A 19,554-nucleotide genomic window follows, 5' to 3' on the forward strand; every position below is an offset into this window, starting at 1 on the left:
GAAAGGCAAAATCCAGCTTCACTTGCATATTTATTTAGAAAACAACATTTGGCACACCAGAATAGCAAAAGACTGTAATAAAGTAAATATACAAATCAAACAACATATGTTGTATGAAACTGAAATGTGCATCTGAAGGCACAAGGAGAACATCTAAAGTACCATATTTAGCATCTGGTCACACAGCATTGTCAGCGACGTGTGCAAACAGAACATAACAAATTAGAGGCCTTACTAATAATTACTAAAAATGTTGGTTGCAAACATTGTTTCTTTTTGGCTGTGCAATCATCTATCTCCTCTCTAATAAATTCAAGATGGTTTAGATGTTATGCTACATTGCAATTTTCCGTTTTAATGTTGCATTAAAAGGCCTTTGTATCTCTTCTCTTTATGTAAACAAACATAAGGCAGCATAAACCAAGCCCCTGCTTGGCTTCTTGATTCTTTCGAAGTATATAAATGAAGAAAACAAATGAAATGTAATTCAAGGTATGATACACTTGTTGAATATACTTTTAGTCAAGCGCTTTAGGAAAATACAACAGCACACATCTGAGAAGGCAACATAATACTGAGCTAGCATTAACAAAACAAGCAAGTGCATACATATATCATAAAATGTAACACTTCTTAAACACATTTTTGGCTTTTTGGCTTCTATCAACACAGATACAATCTTACAATACACAGAAACACACCTGCACAGGATTTTAAGGCAAATCATCTTTCATTTAAAAATCTAATGTCAGCCCTCAGGCTTGTTTAAATGAAGGATGATCTAAAAAACTCCCATTTTCCCCATAAACTCAGTCCTTGCGATTTTCACATCAGGCACTGCATATGTGAACAGATCAATCTGCAACTTAGTGGAGACAACTCAGCTTTCAGTATATCATTTTGGCCCTTATCACCACATACACATACACACATAATGGTACTAAAGCAAACACACATTCACTTCATATTTTAAGTGACTTCTTCAGTCTGATACTGTTGTAGCTACCTGATATTTTACCTTTGAGGGCTTGAAATGCTTTTGCTATATAACTACTGTGTTGTATGAAGACAGAAAGGTAGGGGGCGCCAAAACTCACTAAAATACTTCAATGATTTTGCATATTGCAACTGTTGCAGGACTGTATAACAAACACTGACGCTCTATGCGGCTTTATAAATGAAAGCACCTTTATCTAAAGGAATGGTTGCCCTGATTCAGCATTGATATATTTTGTATTAGACACAGACATAAGTGCACCTGCAATAACATGAATAAGTAGAAGCCAAACAGCCGAAACATTCACACTCTCCTGAAGGCCAAAAAACAATTCATCTTACTCAGAAAACACTCAACCATAAAGTCAAACTTAGCTGTAGTATCACTGTAGAGCTCATCACCTGACATACTCATAATAGCCATTATGTATTAATCTCTAAAGCAACCAAAAACAAAATAATATAAAAGATATGTTGTTTATAACTGAACACAATATGTAATTTTTGTAGCTCTTTTATACATGTTGTAATATTTTAATGGCAGAAAATTTTCAGAAACAAGATGGTACCAGAGAAAATATGATAATCTGGTAAGGGTAAGATTGTCAGGCCCTGAGAAAACGATCAGTTTCTTTCACCTAGGTACGGGAGGCAGGGGAGGTGCACCTCGCTCTTTCTTCCCTGAACCTAAAAACAGAAAGAAATATACAAACACACACACATAAACAAATGGGTAAGACCATGATTGTGCTGAAAGCACTGAAAGTTATTCGAAGTATTCATTGGCATGTGGAAGCGACAGCTGCGGGTCAGTTTTGACTAAGTGCATAAGATAAGAAAAAACAGCTGTGATACCTCGGCTTTCGTTCCTGACGATTTTGCTAGGATAGGTCTTCTGACAGGGAATGTAGGGCTCTGGGGGCGGAAGATCCGATATAGGTCGGAACGTGAAGCGTGATTCCCACTCATCTTGAAGAAACAAACACATGCACACATCATTAATCTGTAGCATTATCTACTTACGAATCTTTGTTTTGTACAGTTCTGTCATGACATCTCTCTGAGAGTTTAGCATGGTAATATACATGACAATGGCCTTGGTGGAATAGATCTGCAACACTGCTGTTGCGGCAGAGCAAATACAGAGACTCGCTACTGCCAATACATCCACAAACATGCTGCTGCACATACAACATATGAAAGATCCCTCATATATAACATACATGAAATTACCCGGTGGCATATCTATACAGGTGGAGCTGGGGAGGTGGAGTGTTTCTGAAGCGCACTACAACTGCTACAGCAAGCACTAGCCTGCACTGCAAAAAATGCTTTTCTTACTTAGATTTTTTTGTCTTGTTTCCAGCCAAAATATCTAAAAATTCTAAAATCAAGACGGATTTTCTAGACAAGCAAAAATTATTGTCTTGTTTTTAAAAAAAACAAGTCAAAATTGAGTTTTTGCTTCAAACAAGCAAAATAATCTGCCAGTGGGGTAAGCAAAATAATCTTGTTTTCTGCTTGAAATAAGATTATTTTGCTTACCCCACTGGCAGATTATTTTGCTTGTTTTAAGCAAAAACTCACTTAAATTTGATGTCTTTTTTCTGAAAACAAGACAATTTTGTGCTTGTCTAGAAAATCCTTCTTGATTTAAGAAGTTGTAGATATTTTGGCTGTAAACAAAACAAAAAATCTAAGTGAGTAAAGCATTTTTTGCAGTGTGGTTTTTAAAGGTTAAGCAACCAATCACACTGGCTGCTGATACGAAAAGAAATCACTCAGCTGCGCCGTGTGAATAATGATGTCATTATGTCAGACTGCGTCATCTAGAGTTTCATGACAGAACTTTGGATTGTTCTTTACAGTTCAATAGGAGTAAATAAAATTACAAGGAATACCAATATAGGGTCAATATAGCCTATGTTCTATTGACAATATATGTGAAATGCTATCAGTTACTCCACAAATAATTTGATTCATCCCTCAGTTTTTAAAAACAAACAAAAAAAACACGTTTACAGTAATGCACGCACAATAGAGGTATATAGGGAAAGGCATTCTGAAGTTTAAAAGTAATAATGCGAACTATTTATGTAAAGGCCCTTTCATTTATTTCTTCATTAAAGTATTGTTATTATTTGGTCTGTAGTTAAAATTGTTTAGCAATGAGACTACTATTATAAGACGATGAACTTCTTGGTTAGTTCAGCCCTAAATAAAGCAATAAACCCCAACAAGCCTTGGTTTACAGTGAATTTTTAACAGCTAGGGGGCGTTGTTAGGCACGACATGAAGCTTTATAATTTCTGTTATAAATTCACTCTAAACCATGACTTTATGGGGATTATTGCTTTTATAAAACAGTTATTCCATATATTTAGTAAGGTTTCACAAAATAAAACAGAGCAAAATAAAGTGTAATGATATAAATAAAAACAGTATTCTTCCACCAAACAATGTACTTCCTCAGAAACAGTTGTGGTTGCAACAAAGTGGTTGCCAAACAACACGCAAAAGTAAACAAAGGTGTATGTTTATAGAGTAATTTACAGCTTAGAACGCAGCTTAACCAATCAGAATCAAAGACCAGAACTATCCATTTTTTAAATATACTTTTACACATACTTTAAGGTATGTGTACAGAGCACATGATTTAATTTCATCATCACACATGCATACGGGACATGTGTAGACAGATTTTTCTTAGCATACATATTCTACACCCTGGTTTTTGTTTTAAGGTAACAAAAAATAAAAAATAGAGAAGACAGAAAAACAACAACAAAGACTGGAACAACATCAGATGACTACACTGACGCCCGCTTGTGTGAGGGTGTTAAGGGATAACCACAGCTTTGGTTCTAGTTGTGAGATAAATTTTATCATCAGCATAGCCAGATTTGCTAACTGTTTATACTCTGTATTACTCAGTCAGTTTGTCCACAAAGTAGCAATACAGGCCCACGTGGCCAAAACTATGTGCCCCCTTGTAATTAAGCAATTTAGCTATTTTAACCACAACCACTGCTAACAGGAACATTTAAAAAAATAAAAAATAAAAATACATCATACAGCCACGTAGTCTCCTGACTCTGAGTATAACACTGTCACATGATGCCAACAGTAAAATGGTCTACGGAGTATGGTGTAGACAGTATGCACAAGTCCAGATACCAACAACACTGGGGTGAAATGAAACATGGACTACAAGCCAGGCTCCAATGTCTAACATCCAACACGATCCCTAATGCTCTAATGTCTAAATAGTAAAAAATTCTCACAACCGTGTTCCAACTTATATTGGGCATCCGTCCCTGAAGAGTGAAAAGAATGACCAATTTCTTATTTAAGGAGTAGTTCACTTCCAGAATAAAAATTTCCCTATAATTTACTCACCCCCATGTCATTTAAGATGTTAATGTCTTTCTTTCTTCAGTCATAAAGGCAGATGTTTTTGAGGAAAACATTCCGGGATTTTTCTACATACAGTACTGTGCAAAAGTCTTAGGCCACTAGTATTTTCATCAGCTAAAAAATGGTTTAAAGTCAGTTAAAGTCTGTCTTTTGCTGTAGTGTGTCAGTAGGAAATATCAGATTACATTTCCAAACATTCATTTTGCCATTAATCATAATAATCCAGTGAGATTTTTGTTTGCACAAGGAGTCTGACAACAGCGAGTGCTCTGCACAGAGATCTGATCTCATCATCATCCAGTCTGTCTGGAATGACATGAAGAAACAGAACAAACTCAGACAGACTAAATCAAGAAGAACTGTGACAAAGTCTCCAGGATGCTTCAAGAAACCTACCTGCAAAGCTGCAGCACTGTTAAGAGTTTTAGGAACTTGTGTAAAAATGCTGTAAAATGAGGATGCTGTCATAAATAGATTTTCTTTATCAATTACCTTCTATTAACTATATGAAATCAACATTTGGTGCGACCATTCTTTGCGTTTACAGCAGCTTTTGCCCTAGGTGCACTTGCGCAAAATTTTCAGGTAGCTTTGCAGGTAGGTCTCTTGAAGCAACTTGGAGACGTTGCCACAGTTCTTCTGGATTTACTCTGTTTCAGTTTGTTCTGTGTCTTCATGTCATATCAGGAAGACTGGATGATGATGAGATTAGATCAGTGTGGAGCACTGACTGTTGTCAGACTCCTTGTGCAAACAAAAATCGCACTAGATTATTACGATTAATGGCAAACAGAATGTTTGGAAATGTAAACCGATATGTTTTACTGACACACTACAGCAAAAGATAGAAATAACTTACTTTGAACCATTTTTTAGCTGGTGAAAATACTAGTGGCCTAAAACTTTTGCACAGTACTGTATATTGGACTTCAATGGTCCAAAGGTCAAAAGTTAAAATTGCTGTTTCAATGCAGCTTTAAAGGGCTCAACACGATCGCAGCTGAAGAAATAAGGGTCTTATCTAGAAAAAACAATTGGTCATTTAAAAAAAAAAAAAAATAATTTATAGACTTTTTAACCACAAATTCTCATCTTGCTCCAGCTCTGCTTGTGCATATGCATCTTCACTCCTTATGTATTCTGTGTACTTCGGTTAAAAAAAAACTCATTTTCTCATTTTCATTTTCTGCAGTTTGGACCTTCAACCCATTGGCTCCCATCGAAGTCCACTATACAGAAAAAAATCCTGGAATGTTTTCCTCAAAAACCTTTCAAAAACCTTCTTTTCGACTGATGAAAGAAAGACATGAACATCTTGGATGACATGGGGGTGAATAAATGATCCAGAAATTTTTATTCTGGAAGGGAACTAATTCTTTAATAATGGTTTTGAGACCAAAAGTTCATCATGCAAATGTCAATGACTGTACTAATGCAAAACAACAGAATAAATGACAATTATTCTTGCTAAACTTTTCGAAACAATTGAACAAGCATGTAGGAATGTCACAATACCTATATGATGCCCCTGATTGTGGTATCCATTGCCCATAGTTGGGGGAGGAGGGGGCAGAGGTCCAGAGGAGGGTCTGTCTGGTGGGAGCGGTGGTCTACTGCCACCACGGTGAGGCTCTACTCCTGGTCTGTTCGGTGGAGGAGGGGCTGGTGAAGACCTCACACTTCCTCCTCCTGGACGGCCAGAAGGAGGTGGAGGAGGAAGAGGACCTGTGGACATAAGGATAAAAACATTACATAAATGATCAACCAGATGAATTTTAGATTATCCTGCAACTCTTCCTCTACCTGTTCGTCCACCTGCATTCCGTCCCAATGCAGGCGGTCTCTCAGAAGGAGGTGGAGGAAGGGGTCCGGATCGCCCAGGTGGAAGAGCAGGAGGATGTGAGCCAAGTGACAGGTTGCGTTCAGGAAGGCGTGGTGTATGCTCCTCAGGAGTAGATGGGCTTGGGCGTCCTGGCGGCAGAGGAGGTGCTGCACTTACAGGTGGCCGCAAACAGGCGGGAGCTGGAGGAGGGGCTGGGGGAGGAGTTGGCTTACTACTTGCTGATGGAGGAGGTGGAGGGGGCGCGCTGTCTCGAGTGAGTGGCAAACAAGAACGGTTTGCAGGGGGAACAGGTGGAGGACGGTCATCACCTCGACCAGGTGCAGGGGGAGGAGGAGGCCGTCCAGCATGACCAGCTGCGGGCGAAGGAATGGAAGGAGGCCGACCAAATGAACCCGGCACCGGTGGAGGTGCAGGCTGACGTCCAGGAGGGTTTGGAGGTGGAGGGGTTGGTGCGGAACCCAGACGAGGTGTTCCTGGTAGTGAGGGTGGTCCCCTGCTCTGTGGCCCACTCTGGAAGGGCCGTGGGGCGCTTGGAAGAGGGGGAGGAGGTCCTCCAGGTGTTTCAGGACGGGGTGGGGTCATTCGTGGGCGAGGGGGGTCAACGGATTCACTGCGTTGCAGAGGTGGACGAGGGGCGGAGCCAGATCCTCCTCCGAAGGGCCGGGGACCAGAGCTACGAGCACCAGGTGGCAGAACTGGAGGCCTGACACTTGAGTCTGCAAGAAGGAGCATACAATCCAACAAATGCAAGGTAAATATTTTCTCAGTTTTCTAAAGTTAATATTTTATTTTATGAAGATATACTACCAGTCAAAAGTTTTAGGACAGTAAGATTTTTAATGTTTTTTAAATAAGTCTCTTCTGCTCAACAAATTTGAACTAAAATACAGCAAAAGCAATAATATTGTGAAATATTTTGACTATTTATAACAACTGCTATTTGTATATATATTTAACATGTAATTTATTCCTGTGATCAACACTAAATTTTCAGCATCATTACTCTTCATTACACAGTCTTCAGTGTACATGATCCTTCAGAAATGATTTGCTGTTTAAGAACCATTTATTATTATTATTATTATTTTCATCATCATCAATGTTTAAAACAGTCGAGTAAATATTTTTTTCAGGATTCTTTGATGAATAGAAAGGTCCAAAGATCAGTATTTATCTGAAATAAAAAGCTTTTGTAACATTAAACACCATACCATTCAAAAGCATGTCAGTATAATTTTTTTTTTAGAAATTATCGAAATTAATACTTGTTTATTTAGCAAGGATACTTTAAATTGATCAAAAGTGATGATTTATGTTTCAAAAGATTTCAGATAAATGCTGTTCTTCTGAATTTTCTATTCATCAAAGAAACCTGAAAAATTCTGCTCAGCTGTTTGCAATAGAATAATAATAATAAAGGTTTTTCAGCAGCAAATCAGAATATTAGATGGATTTCTCAAGGATCATGTGACTGGAGTAATGATGCTAAAAATTCAGCTTTGAAATCACAGGAATAAATTACATTTTAAAATATATTCAAATTCAAATGAACAATCTTACCGGCCAAAAACTTTTGACTGGTAATGATCCACAATTTCTAGATCCTAAATTCCTTTTGAATTAACGCTGAATGAATTAGTTGAATTATGTTGAATTAATGAGTTGAAATGTGTCAGGAAAGTACAGTAATACTATTTAGTAAACTTTAGTAGTATGTTCCACATTACATGTGTGTGTTCTTACCATCTCGAGTGGAGCGCAGCTTTGGCATGCCACCCTGGAAGAGCCCACCCAGACCAGCTGGAGCTCCACCTCCACCTCCTCCACCCCCACCCCCACCCCCACCTCCCCCTCCAGGCCCACCGCCTCCTCCACCACCACCACCACCACCTTTGGGTTCTGTCAAAACAAACATGTATTTAACATTTTGGACTGAAGAGCAAACCTGCAACTAATAACTAACCAATCAAAAACATACAGAGGAGTTTAGAAAGAACATTTGTCAAATATATGTCATATAAAATTAAACTGTGTCTGTTTTTGGTGCAAGTTCCTAGCCAGCCTAACTCCATAAGGTTCTTACTGTCAAGTATGGGGGCGCTACGGTCATTAGTAACCGCCTTCTTTAGCCTTGTTCCTTTGGTGATATCTGATAGTAGCGCATTCCTGCCCTGCTGCTCCGATCTATTCAAGGCAGGTTTCTCAGTGTTTGCCTATGAGAAATAAAAGCACAGATATTTTCTGTAGAAATCATTAAAGCACTGGTGCTGCATGGCTTTACCACTTAAAGGGACAGTTCACCCAAAAATGAAAATTACCCCATGATTTACTCACCCTCAGGCCATCTTAGGTGTATATGACTTTTCTTTTTTACAGATGAATACAATCGGAGTTAGATTAATAATGTCCTGGCTTTTTCAAGCTATATAATGGCAGTGAATGGCTGTTGAAATTTTGAAGTCCAATAAAGTGCATCCATGCATTATAAAAAGTACTCCAGCCAGCTAAAGGGGTTTAATAAAGGCTTTCTTAAGCAAATCAATGCATTTGTGTAAGAAAAATATCCATATTTATAACTTCATAAACTGTAATCTCTAGCTTTCGCTAACTGTCGCACTCGCGTTCACAAGAGTGGCGTTCCAGCGGATGACGTGGAATGAAGGCATACCGTGAGCTCCGTTGAGAACCAAGAACCAAGTACTGTTTACACCAAAGGAAAACCAGTCTCCTCTTGGCTTATATCTAAATCCTTCAATATTGTTCTTTACAAATCCTTGTTTTGTACTTCTAATTTGTGACCGGTGTTTTGTTTTGCTCTCTACAGTGCTCTTCCGTGTTCGTCACTTCCACGCTCACCTACATCCTACGTCATCCGCTGGAACGCCACTCTCTCGTGAATGTGCGTATGACAGTGAAAGCTAGAGATTATGGTTTATAAGTTTTAAATATGGATATCCTTTTTACACAAACCTGACGATTTGCCTTTATCAACCCCCTGGAAAATTGTGGAGTACTTTTTATGATGGATGGATGCACTTTATTGGACTTTAAAATCTCAACTGCCATTCACTGCCACTATAAAGTTTGGAACAGGCAGGACATTTTTTAATATAACTCTGATTATATTCGTCTGAAAGAAGAAAGTCATTTACACCTAGGATGGCTTGAGGGTGAGTAAATCATGAGGTAATTTTCATTTTTGGGTGAACTATCTCTTTAAAGCTAGAATGCACTTAATGACTTTTGCCCCATAATATCTGTGTTTTAATGTCTGTGTTTTAATATCTGTTCAGATTTTACAAGTTGTGTAGTGTATTTTATAGTGTGTGTTTATTTGTGTGTGTACCTGAGAGAAGGTTGGGGGTGGGGGAGGGGGAGGTGGAGGAGGTACCGGCATTTTTTCTCCTTGTTGTCACCTCCTCTCACTGCGACCTAACAAACAGAAAGAGAATTTATATATATTTTTTTATTTTCAGAAGAAATTTTGTTGCTCGTTGCCGCAATGTTGAATGTTTTCCAGAGTGTTGTTATGCAGTTGCTAGATTGTTCTGAATGGTTACTTGCATTAAAAAGGTTATTCACATTTTTTTTTAAATAGTTATTCATTATTAAAACAAATGTAATTCTTGAAAACATAATATTTTAACAAAACTAATTCATGATTCATGAAGATCCTTAAAAATCACTTTTAAAAAAATATTTACATTTGTAAAAAAAAAATTACTGTTAATTAAATTTACTTCCAATTTACAAATAATTTACTCATTCCCTTCTCATCCAAGATGTTCATGTCTTTCTGTCTTCAGTTGTGAAGAAATTATGCTTTTAGAGAAAAACATTTCAGCATTTCTCTTCATATAATGGACTGATATGGTGCCCCGATTTTGAACTTCCGAAATGTAGTTTAAATGCGGCTTCAAAGGGCTTTAAACAGTCCCAGCCGAGGAAGAACGGTCTTATCTGTCTTATCTGTCATTTTTTTCGGACAATAAAAATTTGTATACTTTCTAAGCACAAAAGCTTGTGCAGCACAGGCTCTGGGATGCGCGTCCACGACACTACATACTATTGAATCATGTCGAAAGGTCACACGACGCGCAAAGACTAAGGAAGTGCAAGTGAGTCAAACGCTGTTTACAAACAAAAAGGTACAAAGATGTAGGACGATTCTGAAGTTGTAGGAGAAAATAAGATGAAGTTTTTCACAATACTCTACCGTTTTGAGCCGGAGTACACAGACGATGAACTTAGGCGTGATTCGTAGCGTTGTAGATTCACATCCCAGAGCTTGTGCTACATGAGCTTTTGTGCTTAAAAAGCACAATTTTTTTATTTTTTCGAAAAAAAATGACAGATCGTTTCGCTAGATGAGACCCTTCTTCCTCGGCTGGGATCATTTAGAGCCCTTTGAAGCTGCATTTAAACTTTTTTTCTTTTTTTTCATGGATTATAACATTTATTTATCATTGACCTCATTATCTTTGACCTTGTAATAATAACAGTGGCACTTACACACCACAAACAGGAAACCCTTATGTAGCATGAAAACAACATCTGAAACATCACACATTTCAGCTCTTAAAAAAAACAGGCCTGAAACACTCTCTAAATCACTGGTACTAATCTAACCACACCGCATGACCCTAAAGTGGTCTCACACAACCACAAAATTTCGAATGGGTTTGACAGTAAGTAGCGAGTCTTGAAAGCATGCAATGACAAGACAAAAAGGCCATAACAAAAAATAAATTCATTTCTGAGATGTAGAAAGCATACTATAATAGACTAGTATAGTATATTCTTTCACATACTCAACTAATACTAATACGGCAATGCCAACAATTACAAACTGTGATAAAGGCCTCTCACTGCTGACATCCGGAAGAGATCGTAAACAGGAAGAGCTACAGCAATATACCTCTCACTTCTCCTTCTCTCTTTCATAAACATGCATCCACAGGTGTTAATATTATCCAGACAAAGGTGACAAAAGAAACAACAAAAGGTTTAAAACCAGAAGTGGGAACACAGATGAGACTCAAAGAGAAGTCGACACACATACGCGGAAACACACTCACAGTTTACAAGCTCTTTAAAACGTCTCCTCTTTCATCATCAAGATCTCTCAAGGGCGTCTTACAGACAGCCACATCACACTACTTTATTTCTTGCTCTTTCTTTCACTTCCTCTCTCTCTCTCTCTCTCTCCCTCTCTCAGGTATTTTAATTCAGAGGTAAGCGGACATCCGGTCAGCTTGGCAAACTTTCTGCAAATTTCCTGATGCTGTGCAAAAAAAAATAAATAAATAAATTAAAAAAAATCACGTTCATTTACGTCATGCTGATTTTAAATGATACAAATCTTTGTTACTGATAAAACCAAAAATCAGCAAAACACTGCTTGGAAATCCCAGAAGTGCATGGCTATTGCAATCTTTAATTTTATAAACCAGTTGTAGAAAAAGTTGTCCCTGCCCCATGGCTTTTTTGGGGATATCATCATTGCATTTTGAAAGCTTTATTTGAGCTGTGATGTGGAAAGAAACAAAAGGTCATGTTAAACAAGCTGGAGCCTTTGCAAATTGGTTCTAGTGCTGGGCGATATACCGATTCAAATGGGAAACCAGTTTGAATTATGCACACGGGGTGAAATAAATTATATATATATATATATATATATATATAAAAACAGGAAGTTTATATATACACACACATGCACTTCTGACTAACGGTTGGAAAACTTTTACAACTATTAATAACACACAACTAATTCTTTAAATGGCAGAAGCCAGAGACACTGAAGACGAACACAAAGAGCACAAAATACTGTAGCAACCAGAGCAAGATCACTTACTCATGATGCACAAATATTGCAGGAAAAAAATTCCAAAATTCCAGTCTTCAGAAAAGCATAGATGGTATTTTATTTTCATTTTATCACCATAAAATGCAAATTAACGTGTTATTTAAAAGCACTGCACTGCATTGTTTACAGCAGTAACCAAGGAAACACTATATTGCCACTGTTCCACAAGTGCCACCTGCTGTCAGAGAGTGAATCTGCATTTTCATTCAGCCCTTCTGCTGTTTTTTCTGAACCCCCAGAACTGTGACACAGTTTTTTGATCAAACCGTCAGAACTAATTGGTTCCATCGGCAGTAAAAGCTTATTTGTCTATCTTTTAAGGGGTCATCGGATGCCCATTTTCCACAAGTTGATATGATTCTTTAGGGTAATATATTTTGGTTAAAAATTCTCAATTGTTGTGTAAAACAACACCCTTTCTACCTTGTCAAAATGAGCTCTGCAAAAATCATCCCATTCTGATGGATTGTTATTTTAAATGCAAATGAGCTCTGCTCTCCTCAACCCCTCTCTTCTCTCTGCTGCTCTGAGTGATTGTTTATTTTAGCCGCACTAGCACATTATTAGGAAAGGTGATTGCAGAGATTCATAAAAAAAACGCATTTATGTTGATCGGGGGGCGCATTTCATTCACAAACAAACATAATCCACTGCATCTTCAGCGGCTCAGATGTCGGGAGTAAATGACAACCACTATGTTATTACATCCAGCAACACAACACCTCAACAACGCCCAATCAGAGATATTCTTGTCTAACTTACATCCCTGCTCCAGCATCGAAACAATGGAGGTCGGACTGTTACAACTGATCTGAGGTAAGAAACTCATTTAACTCAATTAACTACTGTGGGAGCGGCCTCTGTCAATGTAACGCCACACCACTCGATTTGAAAAAGGGGATATTATTTTTACAGATTAATTAAAAACTACTGCATGGATTTTTATCATTATAGGGTAGATTTGTGCATTTACTGCCAACACACATTAATGTTCAAACAACATGTGAAAGAAGTTTGCATCCGATGACCCCTTTAAGAAAATCAGTTAGGACTACAGGGTTGAATGTTACATGCTAATTAAGTACTTTAAATGTACTTCAATGGTGAAGTAATGTTAAAATAATTCCTCCTATTGCAGCTTAACATCCAGGCAACTAGTGTAAATACTGGAAGTAGCACTTAAAAACATTGTTCTGTTCTGTTCTGTTTGAGCATCCGACCAGGGGTGCATTTCTCAAAAGCACTGTTAGCCAACAATGGTCACAAGTTCTGGCATTACGACAACGATTCGACGTTTCCGAAAACCAAAGTTTCAATGACTATTCGCAAAAGGCAAACAGCAATGACTAGAAACAAAAATAGTGAGATGCCTCAGATACAACACACCAAGTCCATATTTAATTTCATGTTAATGTGATAAAAATGTGCTTTCTGTTGTATGTTTAAATGAATTATAATATTCTGACATGAACTGTGATATTAAATTATTAATTAGCAGAAGCATTTACTCCAACAACTGACAGTCCTATTTTGTTAAACTTGAACCAACAGCAGATGTTTGACATGTCAACATGTCTTTTGGGAAACAGTCATGGCTAACTAGTTAATTACTCAAATGATGCATAATACTACGGTGGTTAAGCAGCAAGTTATAACCGACACGCACTACTTGAAGTCAGATGCCGACCAGGCTGGGCTATGTCAAGTTTGAGGCTGCAGCTCTGTTTGATGATGCTAGTAGTGCAACAATTACCTCACTTTTATGATTTCCAAGAGGTGCAGATTAGCACAAAAAAAGTGGAAATGACAGAAAGGTGGAGAAGAAAGAATGTGAGAGGATAGGAAAAGGAGCACAGAGTGAATAAGAGACCAGAACAGAGGTGCACAGTAAAAGTTCCTGGACATGGACTATATTTACATTCCAGTGTCTTGAGAGAGAACAGTGGAGATGGACTGTGGAGAATGTTAGATCTACACTCTAGCTGTCCTGTCTGATTGGTGATTTACATCTAACAGTCCGAAATGTCTTCATGTCTAAAACAGGGACTTTGGCTGGACATTATGTTCTTTTTGGAATTAATCTATGCCAAGTGTGTGTTTTAGTGTGCCAGTGTCTTATTCGAGGACATAATGCATTTCACCTCTGTAGCAGTCAAGGCAGTCAACCCTGCATCCCGATTTGCATGTGTTCTAAATAGTAAGTGAAACTTGCATTTTTCCATTTGATGTATGTGTGTAATTTATATTGTTGAACAAATTTAACCCTGGAGCACAAAACCAGTTTTAAGTCGCACAAGTATATTTGTAGCAATAGCCTACAATACATTGTATGGGTCGAAATGATTGATTTCTCTTTTATGCCGAAAATCATTGTTCCTTGTTCCAATTATTGTTTATGTTCCATGAAGATTTTTAGTAAGTTTCCTATCGTAAATATATCAAAACCTAATTTAGGCCTGCACGATTATGACAAAAATCATAATTGTCGATTATTCCCTTGAAATTGCAATTATTATGATTATCACAATTTACATTGAATTATGTTTTGAATAGATTTATACCATTGTTTGAAGCAACTGAATGCCACATTTTTATATATAGTTTCTTCTTTAAATATAAAAAAGTACAAATTTAAAAATTAAAACAATCAGAAAAAAAAAAAAAAAAAAAAACTTAAGATAACTTGTAGGAAACATACACACACACACACACACACACTCTCTTACACACACACACACACACACACATCCACACATCTTAAGAAAGCAGAATGATGTAAGTGGATTGTGCCCTTGAACGATTACATAATTGCGGCGTCTGTAAGTGTAATCACGATTAGAAATTCGATTAGCCCTAACCTAATTGCTAAATTAGTAATATGCATTGCTAAACTCCATTTAGACAACTTTAAAGGTGATTTTCTAATTTTTTTGCACCCTCAGATTTTCATATAGTTTTGTCTAGGCAAGATATTGTCCTATCCTTACAAACCATACATCAATGAAAAGCGTATTTAATCAAATTTCAGATGATGTATAAAACTCAATTTAAAAAAAAAATGAGATGCTATTCTAATGCTATTGTAAAACCCATTGGAAAATTCCCAAGGAAACCCATGCCAAATTAGCCTTCCATGTAGTCCCACAGTCTCCGCAGGATAACTCATTTGGAACATTTGAGCATTGTGAGCAACGCAGCTAAGAATCAATGCTTTGTGAAAGCTGTCAGTCTGCAGTATTTCAACTTACATATTTTGCTTAAAGGAGAAGTCCACTTCCAGAACAACAATTCACAAATAATTTACTCACCCCCTTGTCATCCAAGATGTTCATGTCTTTCTGTCTTCAGTCATGAAGAAATTATGGTTTTTGAAGAAAGCATTTCAGGATTTTTCTTCATATAATGGACTTCACTGGTGCCCTGATTTTGAACTTCCAAAATGTAGTTTAAATGCAGCTTCAAAGGGCTCTAAACAATCCCAGCCGAGGAAGAAGAGACTTATCTGGTGAAACGATCTGTCATTTTTTTCGGAAAATACAATTTTTTATACTTTTTAAGCACAAAAGCTTGTGTAGCACAGGCTCTGGGATGCACGTTCACGATGCTACGTACTATTGAATCACGTCGAAAGGTCACGCAGAACGTAGGTGGATCTACAGACCCAGTGTTTATAAAGCAAACGCGCAAAGACTAAGAAAGTGCAAGTAATTCTGTAAACGCTGTTTACAAAAGGTACAACAATATCCTCTTCTCAAGTCGTAGGAGAAAATAAGATGGAGTTTCTCCCCATACTCAGTACACAGACAATGAACTTACACGTGATTCGTAGTAGTGATGGGACGTTCGGATCATTTTATCATTTTAACCTGAAGACTGGAAACAGGTGAACTAATTCCAGTACAGAACCTAATAGGATGTTGCGCATGCAAGACTGAACAAATCACTCCCCGAGATGACTCGTTCTTCCCGAGTCACATTAAAGATTCGTTCAAAATGAAAGAATCGTTCAAGAACGACCCATTACTAATTCGTAGCATCGTGGACGCCCATCCCAAAGCCTGTGCTACATGAGCTTTTGTGCTTAAAAAGTATACAAATTTTTATTTTTCGAGCAAAATGACTAGATAAGACCCTTCTTCATCAGATGGGATCATTTAGAGCCCTTTAAAGCTGCATTTAAACTGCATTTTTGGAAAGTTCAAAATCGGGGCACCAATGAAGACCATTATATGGAGAAAAATCTAATATTTAATCTAATTTCTTTACGACTGAAGACAGAAAGACATGAACATCTTGGATGACAAAGGGGTGAGTAAATTATTTGTAAATTGTTGTTCTGGAAGTGGAGTTCTCCTTTAAATACAAATAATTGTGCTATCAGAGGAATTCCTGGTGAGAAACTACACCACCACTGATTTTGAAAGAAATCTCCAATAATCAGTGAATCAAAATAAGAAAATCAAGTCTAAAGAATGCTTTAGAGCCTGCACACTCCCATGAAACATTGCGAATTAGTCTCCCGACTCTGTCAAACTACTAAAATATTTGTACATATGCATATTTTGCAATAGATTAAAAATATGTTACTGCTATATACACCATCGACATCTTTAATTCAACAGTTTTATATCTATCTGTTATTTTAAACTGAATTATGTCATTCTTTCCCTTATTAAAGCTGTTAAGTACACAGTCTTACACCTTTGACTTTTAGTCTGATTTCTAAAGGTTTGTAATGTTGTGATTCACCTCGTAGCTGGTTGGTTTGAGTCATGGCTAATAATGCTTTAATAAAGACTTTTTAAAAAATCCCTATGGGAATTATTAATGGAAAAAATACTTCCGGAACCAATGGCACTGAAAAAGCATTTTGCTCTGTTGCACTCTATTGAGATGCAGCCCAAGACCCAGAATTTATGGAATCCAAATATAAGGCCAATGTCAACAATGAAAAGTTAAATCTGAGATATCCAGCTCTGACTAAATAATGTTAACTCCAAAAACAAAATAAGGGCTGAGTCCCTTAACCACAACCTGCTACATCATACGTACAAAATCAGGCAGGAAGAGGCCACCCACAGAGAACCATACGTACGCTTATTTGAAAGTGTCATGTTGTTAAGTTGTGAAGCAAGATTTCTGTCAATTGCGCTTTGCAATGCTTGCTTCTAATACCACATCACAAGCAAAAAAGTGGCTTACGAATGCTCAGCTTGCATAATGTGAGCATGTTCAAGCAAATAAAGTGCCCACTGTCTCTTACTCTGTCTTTCCATCACTCTGTAGGCAGTCTTTATTGTCCACTTCCTTTCTGAAACTCAGCATAACGTTGACACCTCTGGCTACATGCAAGCTTGTATCTATTGGATGATCTCAGATCCCGTCACATGATTTCAAACATGAATTGCTGGTCAAATAGAACACTAAACCAGACAAGAGAGAAGTAGAAGTTATGACACTACTTCTGTCATTAAGAGGAAGTTAATGCAGAGAGAGAACTCTATTTGTATAACTTATGCAGCTTAAAATTGCTTGTTCCTTCTTAGTTTCTTACTAAAAACTGCAGGCCTATATTCACAGTCTCAATAGCAGCTCACTGTGATTTAAAGAAAGTGGCTTAATAGTGTCACATTTCACACTTGGTGAAAACCACATGAAAAATACAAGAGGGGCACTTGGCGTTGACATCAGCAGTCTCAAACGTCTTCAAGTTAATATTTTGTAGCTTTTCAAAGAACAAAACGTTTTCATGTGAAAAATCCACACAATCCCAAGCCAACTAACACAAAAACAATCTGCATTGAGGTAACCCATTTAAGAGGAATGAACAAAGCATACTGTGTTTGAAATAACATGTGACATTGAGAACTGAAAATAAGGTAGTCTTCAATTCACAAGAAGAAAGTTTAAAATGAAAGAAAAAAGGAAGGGAAAGCATAAGACTTGCTTTGTATATCACTGTTGAATAACCTCATGGCCTGTCAATTAGAACCACATGCTCTTTTCCTAGTCTGATTCATTTCACGAATCGGTTCTTTTGAACAGTTCACTTCAAACAAGCTGTTAAAAAATAGACTCATCAGCTCTTTCATGTAATACCTTAATTGTGCCCTCAGGTGGTTTCTAGCAAACCCCAATTATTGTTTTCACGTCTACGTTTTATTAATAATGATTCAGCTCAGAAAGTCATTACCTAAACACAATTTGCATTTACATTACACAGTGTTGAAACTATATCACATCTCATCGATTGTATTTTGATAATACAATTCTTTGGAATCAAACAAGTGTGTATTTGACTCGACAAACGCTCTGTTCGTGAACACATCGCTCGATCCGATTTTAACCGATTCACTGAAAAGATCCGACTCACTAATCAGATTTAGCTTGCAACTACAGCTGATTTACATAACTGTGACATGACAACGGTAATAATTAGTTTGATTTGGTTGCCAGGAAAAAAACACTTTAAACACTTGTTGCGTCTGTAAACTACATAAAAACGTTAACTTATTCCCCCTGCCACATATTCATGCTCAAACTGGCAACCCAGGAAGTGGGGGAGACTCTGCTTCCCCTGAAAGTTGGCACCGTTTGCGCTTTTGTGGATGAAAAAGTGGTTTTAAACATTACACTTTATCCAAACACAAAATAAACCTGCATAATATTTACAAGTTTGCGCCAATAAATAATTCACGGAGAATCAGGTCACAAAGTAGATCCTTTAGTCGGGCGTTTTAGAAAGCAACAGGCTGCGTTAACACTTACCGGTGGTTTGCGTTTTTTTTCTCCGCGTACTCCGCTTACGAACCGAATGCAACGACCATCATCATGAAGCATCTACACAAACACAGAGGAACACAAGTTTGAGCCACTCCTTCATGGCAGAAAACACACACATACACACACACAACTTCTCCCCACTGTTTCCGCCCAGCGTGTGTTGCCTATAACCCATCACAATCACAGGAATAACGTTCACATCGTATCGCTACAACACTGCATGCAAAAATTCACTACGTCTCAGCAGTATCACATCTCTTTAAATGAGGGAAGTACAGCTCATTGTTTTGAATAAGACGTGATATCTTCTAATGCGTTTCTTTACCCAGTTTTTCTTCCTCCACCAGCACAACAGACTCTTCGTTCCCTTTATCCGGGACATTCGTCTGTGATGCAACGTTTCCAGATGTGTGCGACTGCCTCGAGCTGAGCTCAAACATCTGTCAAACTCTGCACACAGTGTCTGACAGAAACCCTGAGTGCTGTGTGAATATATGGAAAATGTGACAGGCATTTCAATCAGATTTAGTCATTTATAATTCACACATTTCTGGTCATGGTGAGAAAAAAAAGTCTGCAAAATGCCTGGAACGTATTATTCATAATTGCTTTTAAGCATAAAAGCAATTATGGAAAAATGGTAGAAAGA

General features: G+C 37.6%; 1 protein-coding gene across 2 annotated transcripts; it reads right to left on the minus strand.

Moving 5' to 3' along the window:
- Positions 1-11: 11 nt before the first annotated feature.
- wipf1b (WAS/WASL interacting protein family, member 1b) lies at positions 12-19,343 on the minus strand. 2 transcript variants are annotated; one of them, XM_051112270.1, is made up of 9 exons: positions 19,231-19,343; positions 18,891-18,962; positions 9,603-9,688; positions 8,340-8,469; positions 8,000-8,155; positions 6,217-6,972; positions 5,929-6,138; positions 1,852-1,965; positions 12-1,683 (listed from the first exon to the last, which is right to left on the minus strand). In XM_051112270.1, the coding sequence occupies exons 3-9, from the start codon at positions 9,651-9,653 to the stop codon at positions 1,631-1,633; spliced, it is 1,470 nt and encodes a 489-aa protein (XP_050968227.1). In that variant the 5' UTR covers positions 9,654-9,688; positions 18,891-18,962; positions 19,231-19,343; the 3' UTR covers positions 12-1,630. The 2 variants fall into 2 exon arrangements, with proteins under 2 accessions (XP_050968227.1, XP_050968226.1); XM_051112269.1 differs by lacking the exon at positions 19,231-19,343 and having other exon boundaries at positions 18,891-19,148.
- Positions 19,344-19,554: the final 211 nt, after the last annotated feature.

The sequence above is a fragment of the Labeo rohita genome, chromosome 6, assembly GCF_022985175.1.
Source record: "Labeo rohita strain BAU-BD-2019 chromosome 6, IGBB_LRoh.1.0, whole genome shotgun sequence".
In the NCBI taxonomy this organism is placed as follows: Eukaryota; Metazoa; Chordata; class Actinopteri; order Cypriniformes; family Cyprinidae; genus Labeo; species Labeo rohita.

What these genes read in the sequence shown, in the direction of transcription:
- wipf1b (XM_051112270.1), bottom strand. Translation starts at nt 9,653, where the DNA reads ATGCCGGTACCTCCTCCACCTCCCCCTCCCCCACCCCCAACCTTCTCT. An exon ending in GAATGCAGGTGGACGAACAG is followed by an intron (nt 6,139 to 6,216) that starts GTAGAGGAAGAG and finishes TTATGTCCACAG; the next exon opens with GTCCTCTTCCTCCTCCACCT. An exon ending in CGTCAGGAACGAAAGCCGAG is followed by an intron (nt 1,684 to 1,851) that starts GTATCACAGCTG and finishes TTCTGTTTTTAG; the next exon opens with GTTCAGGGAAGAAAGAGCGA.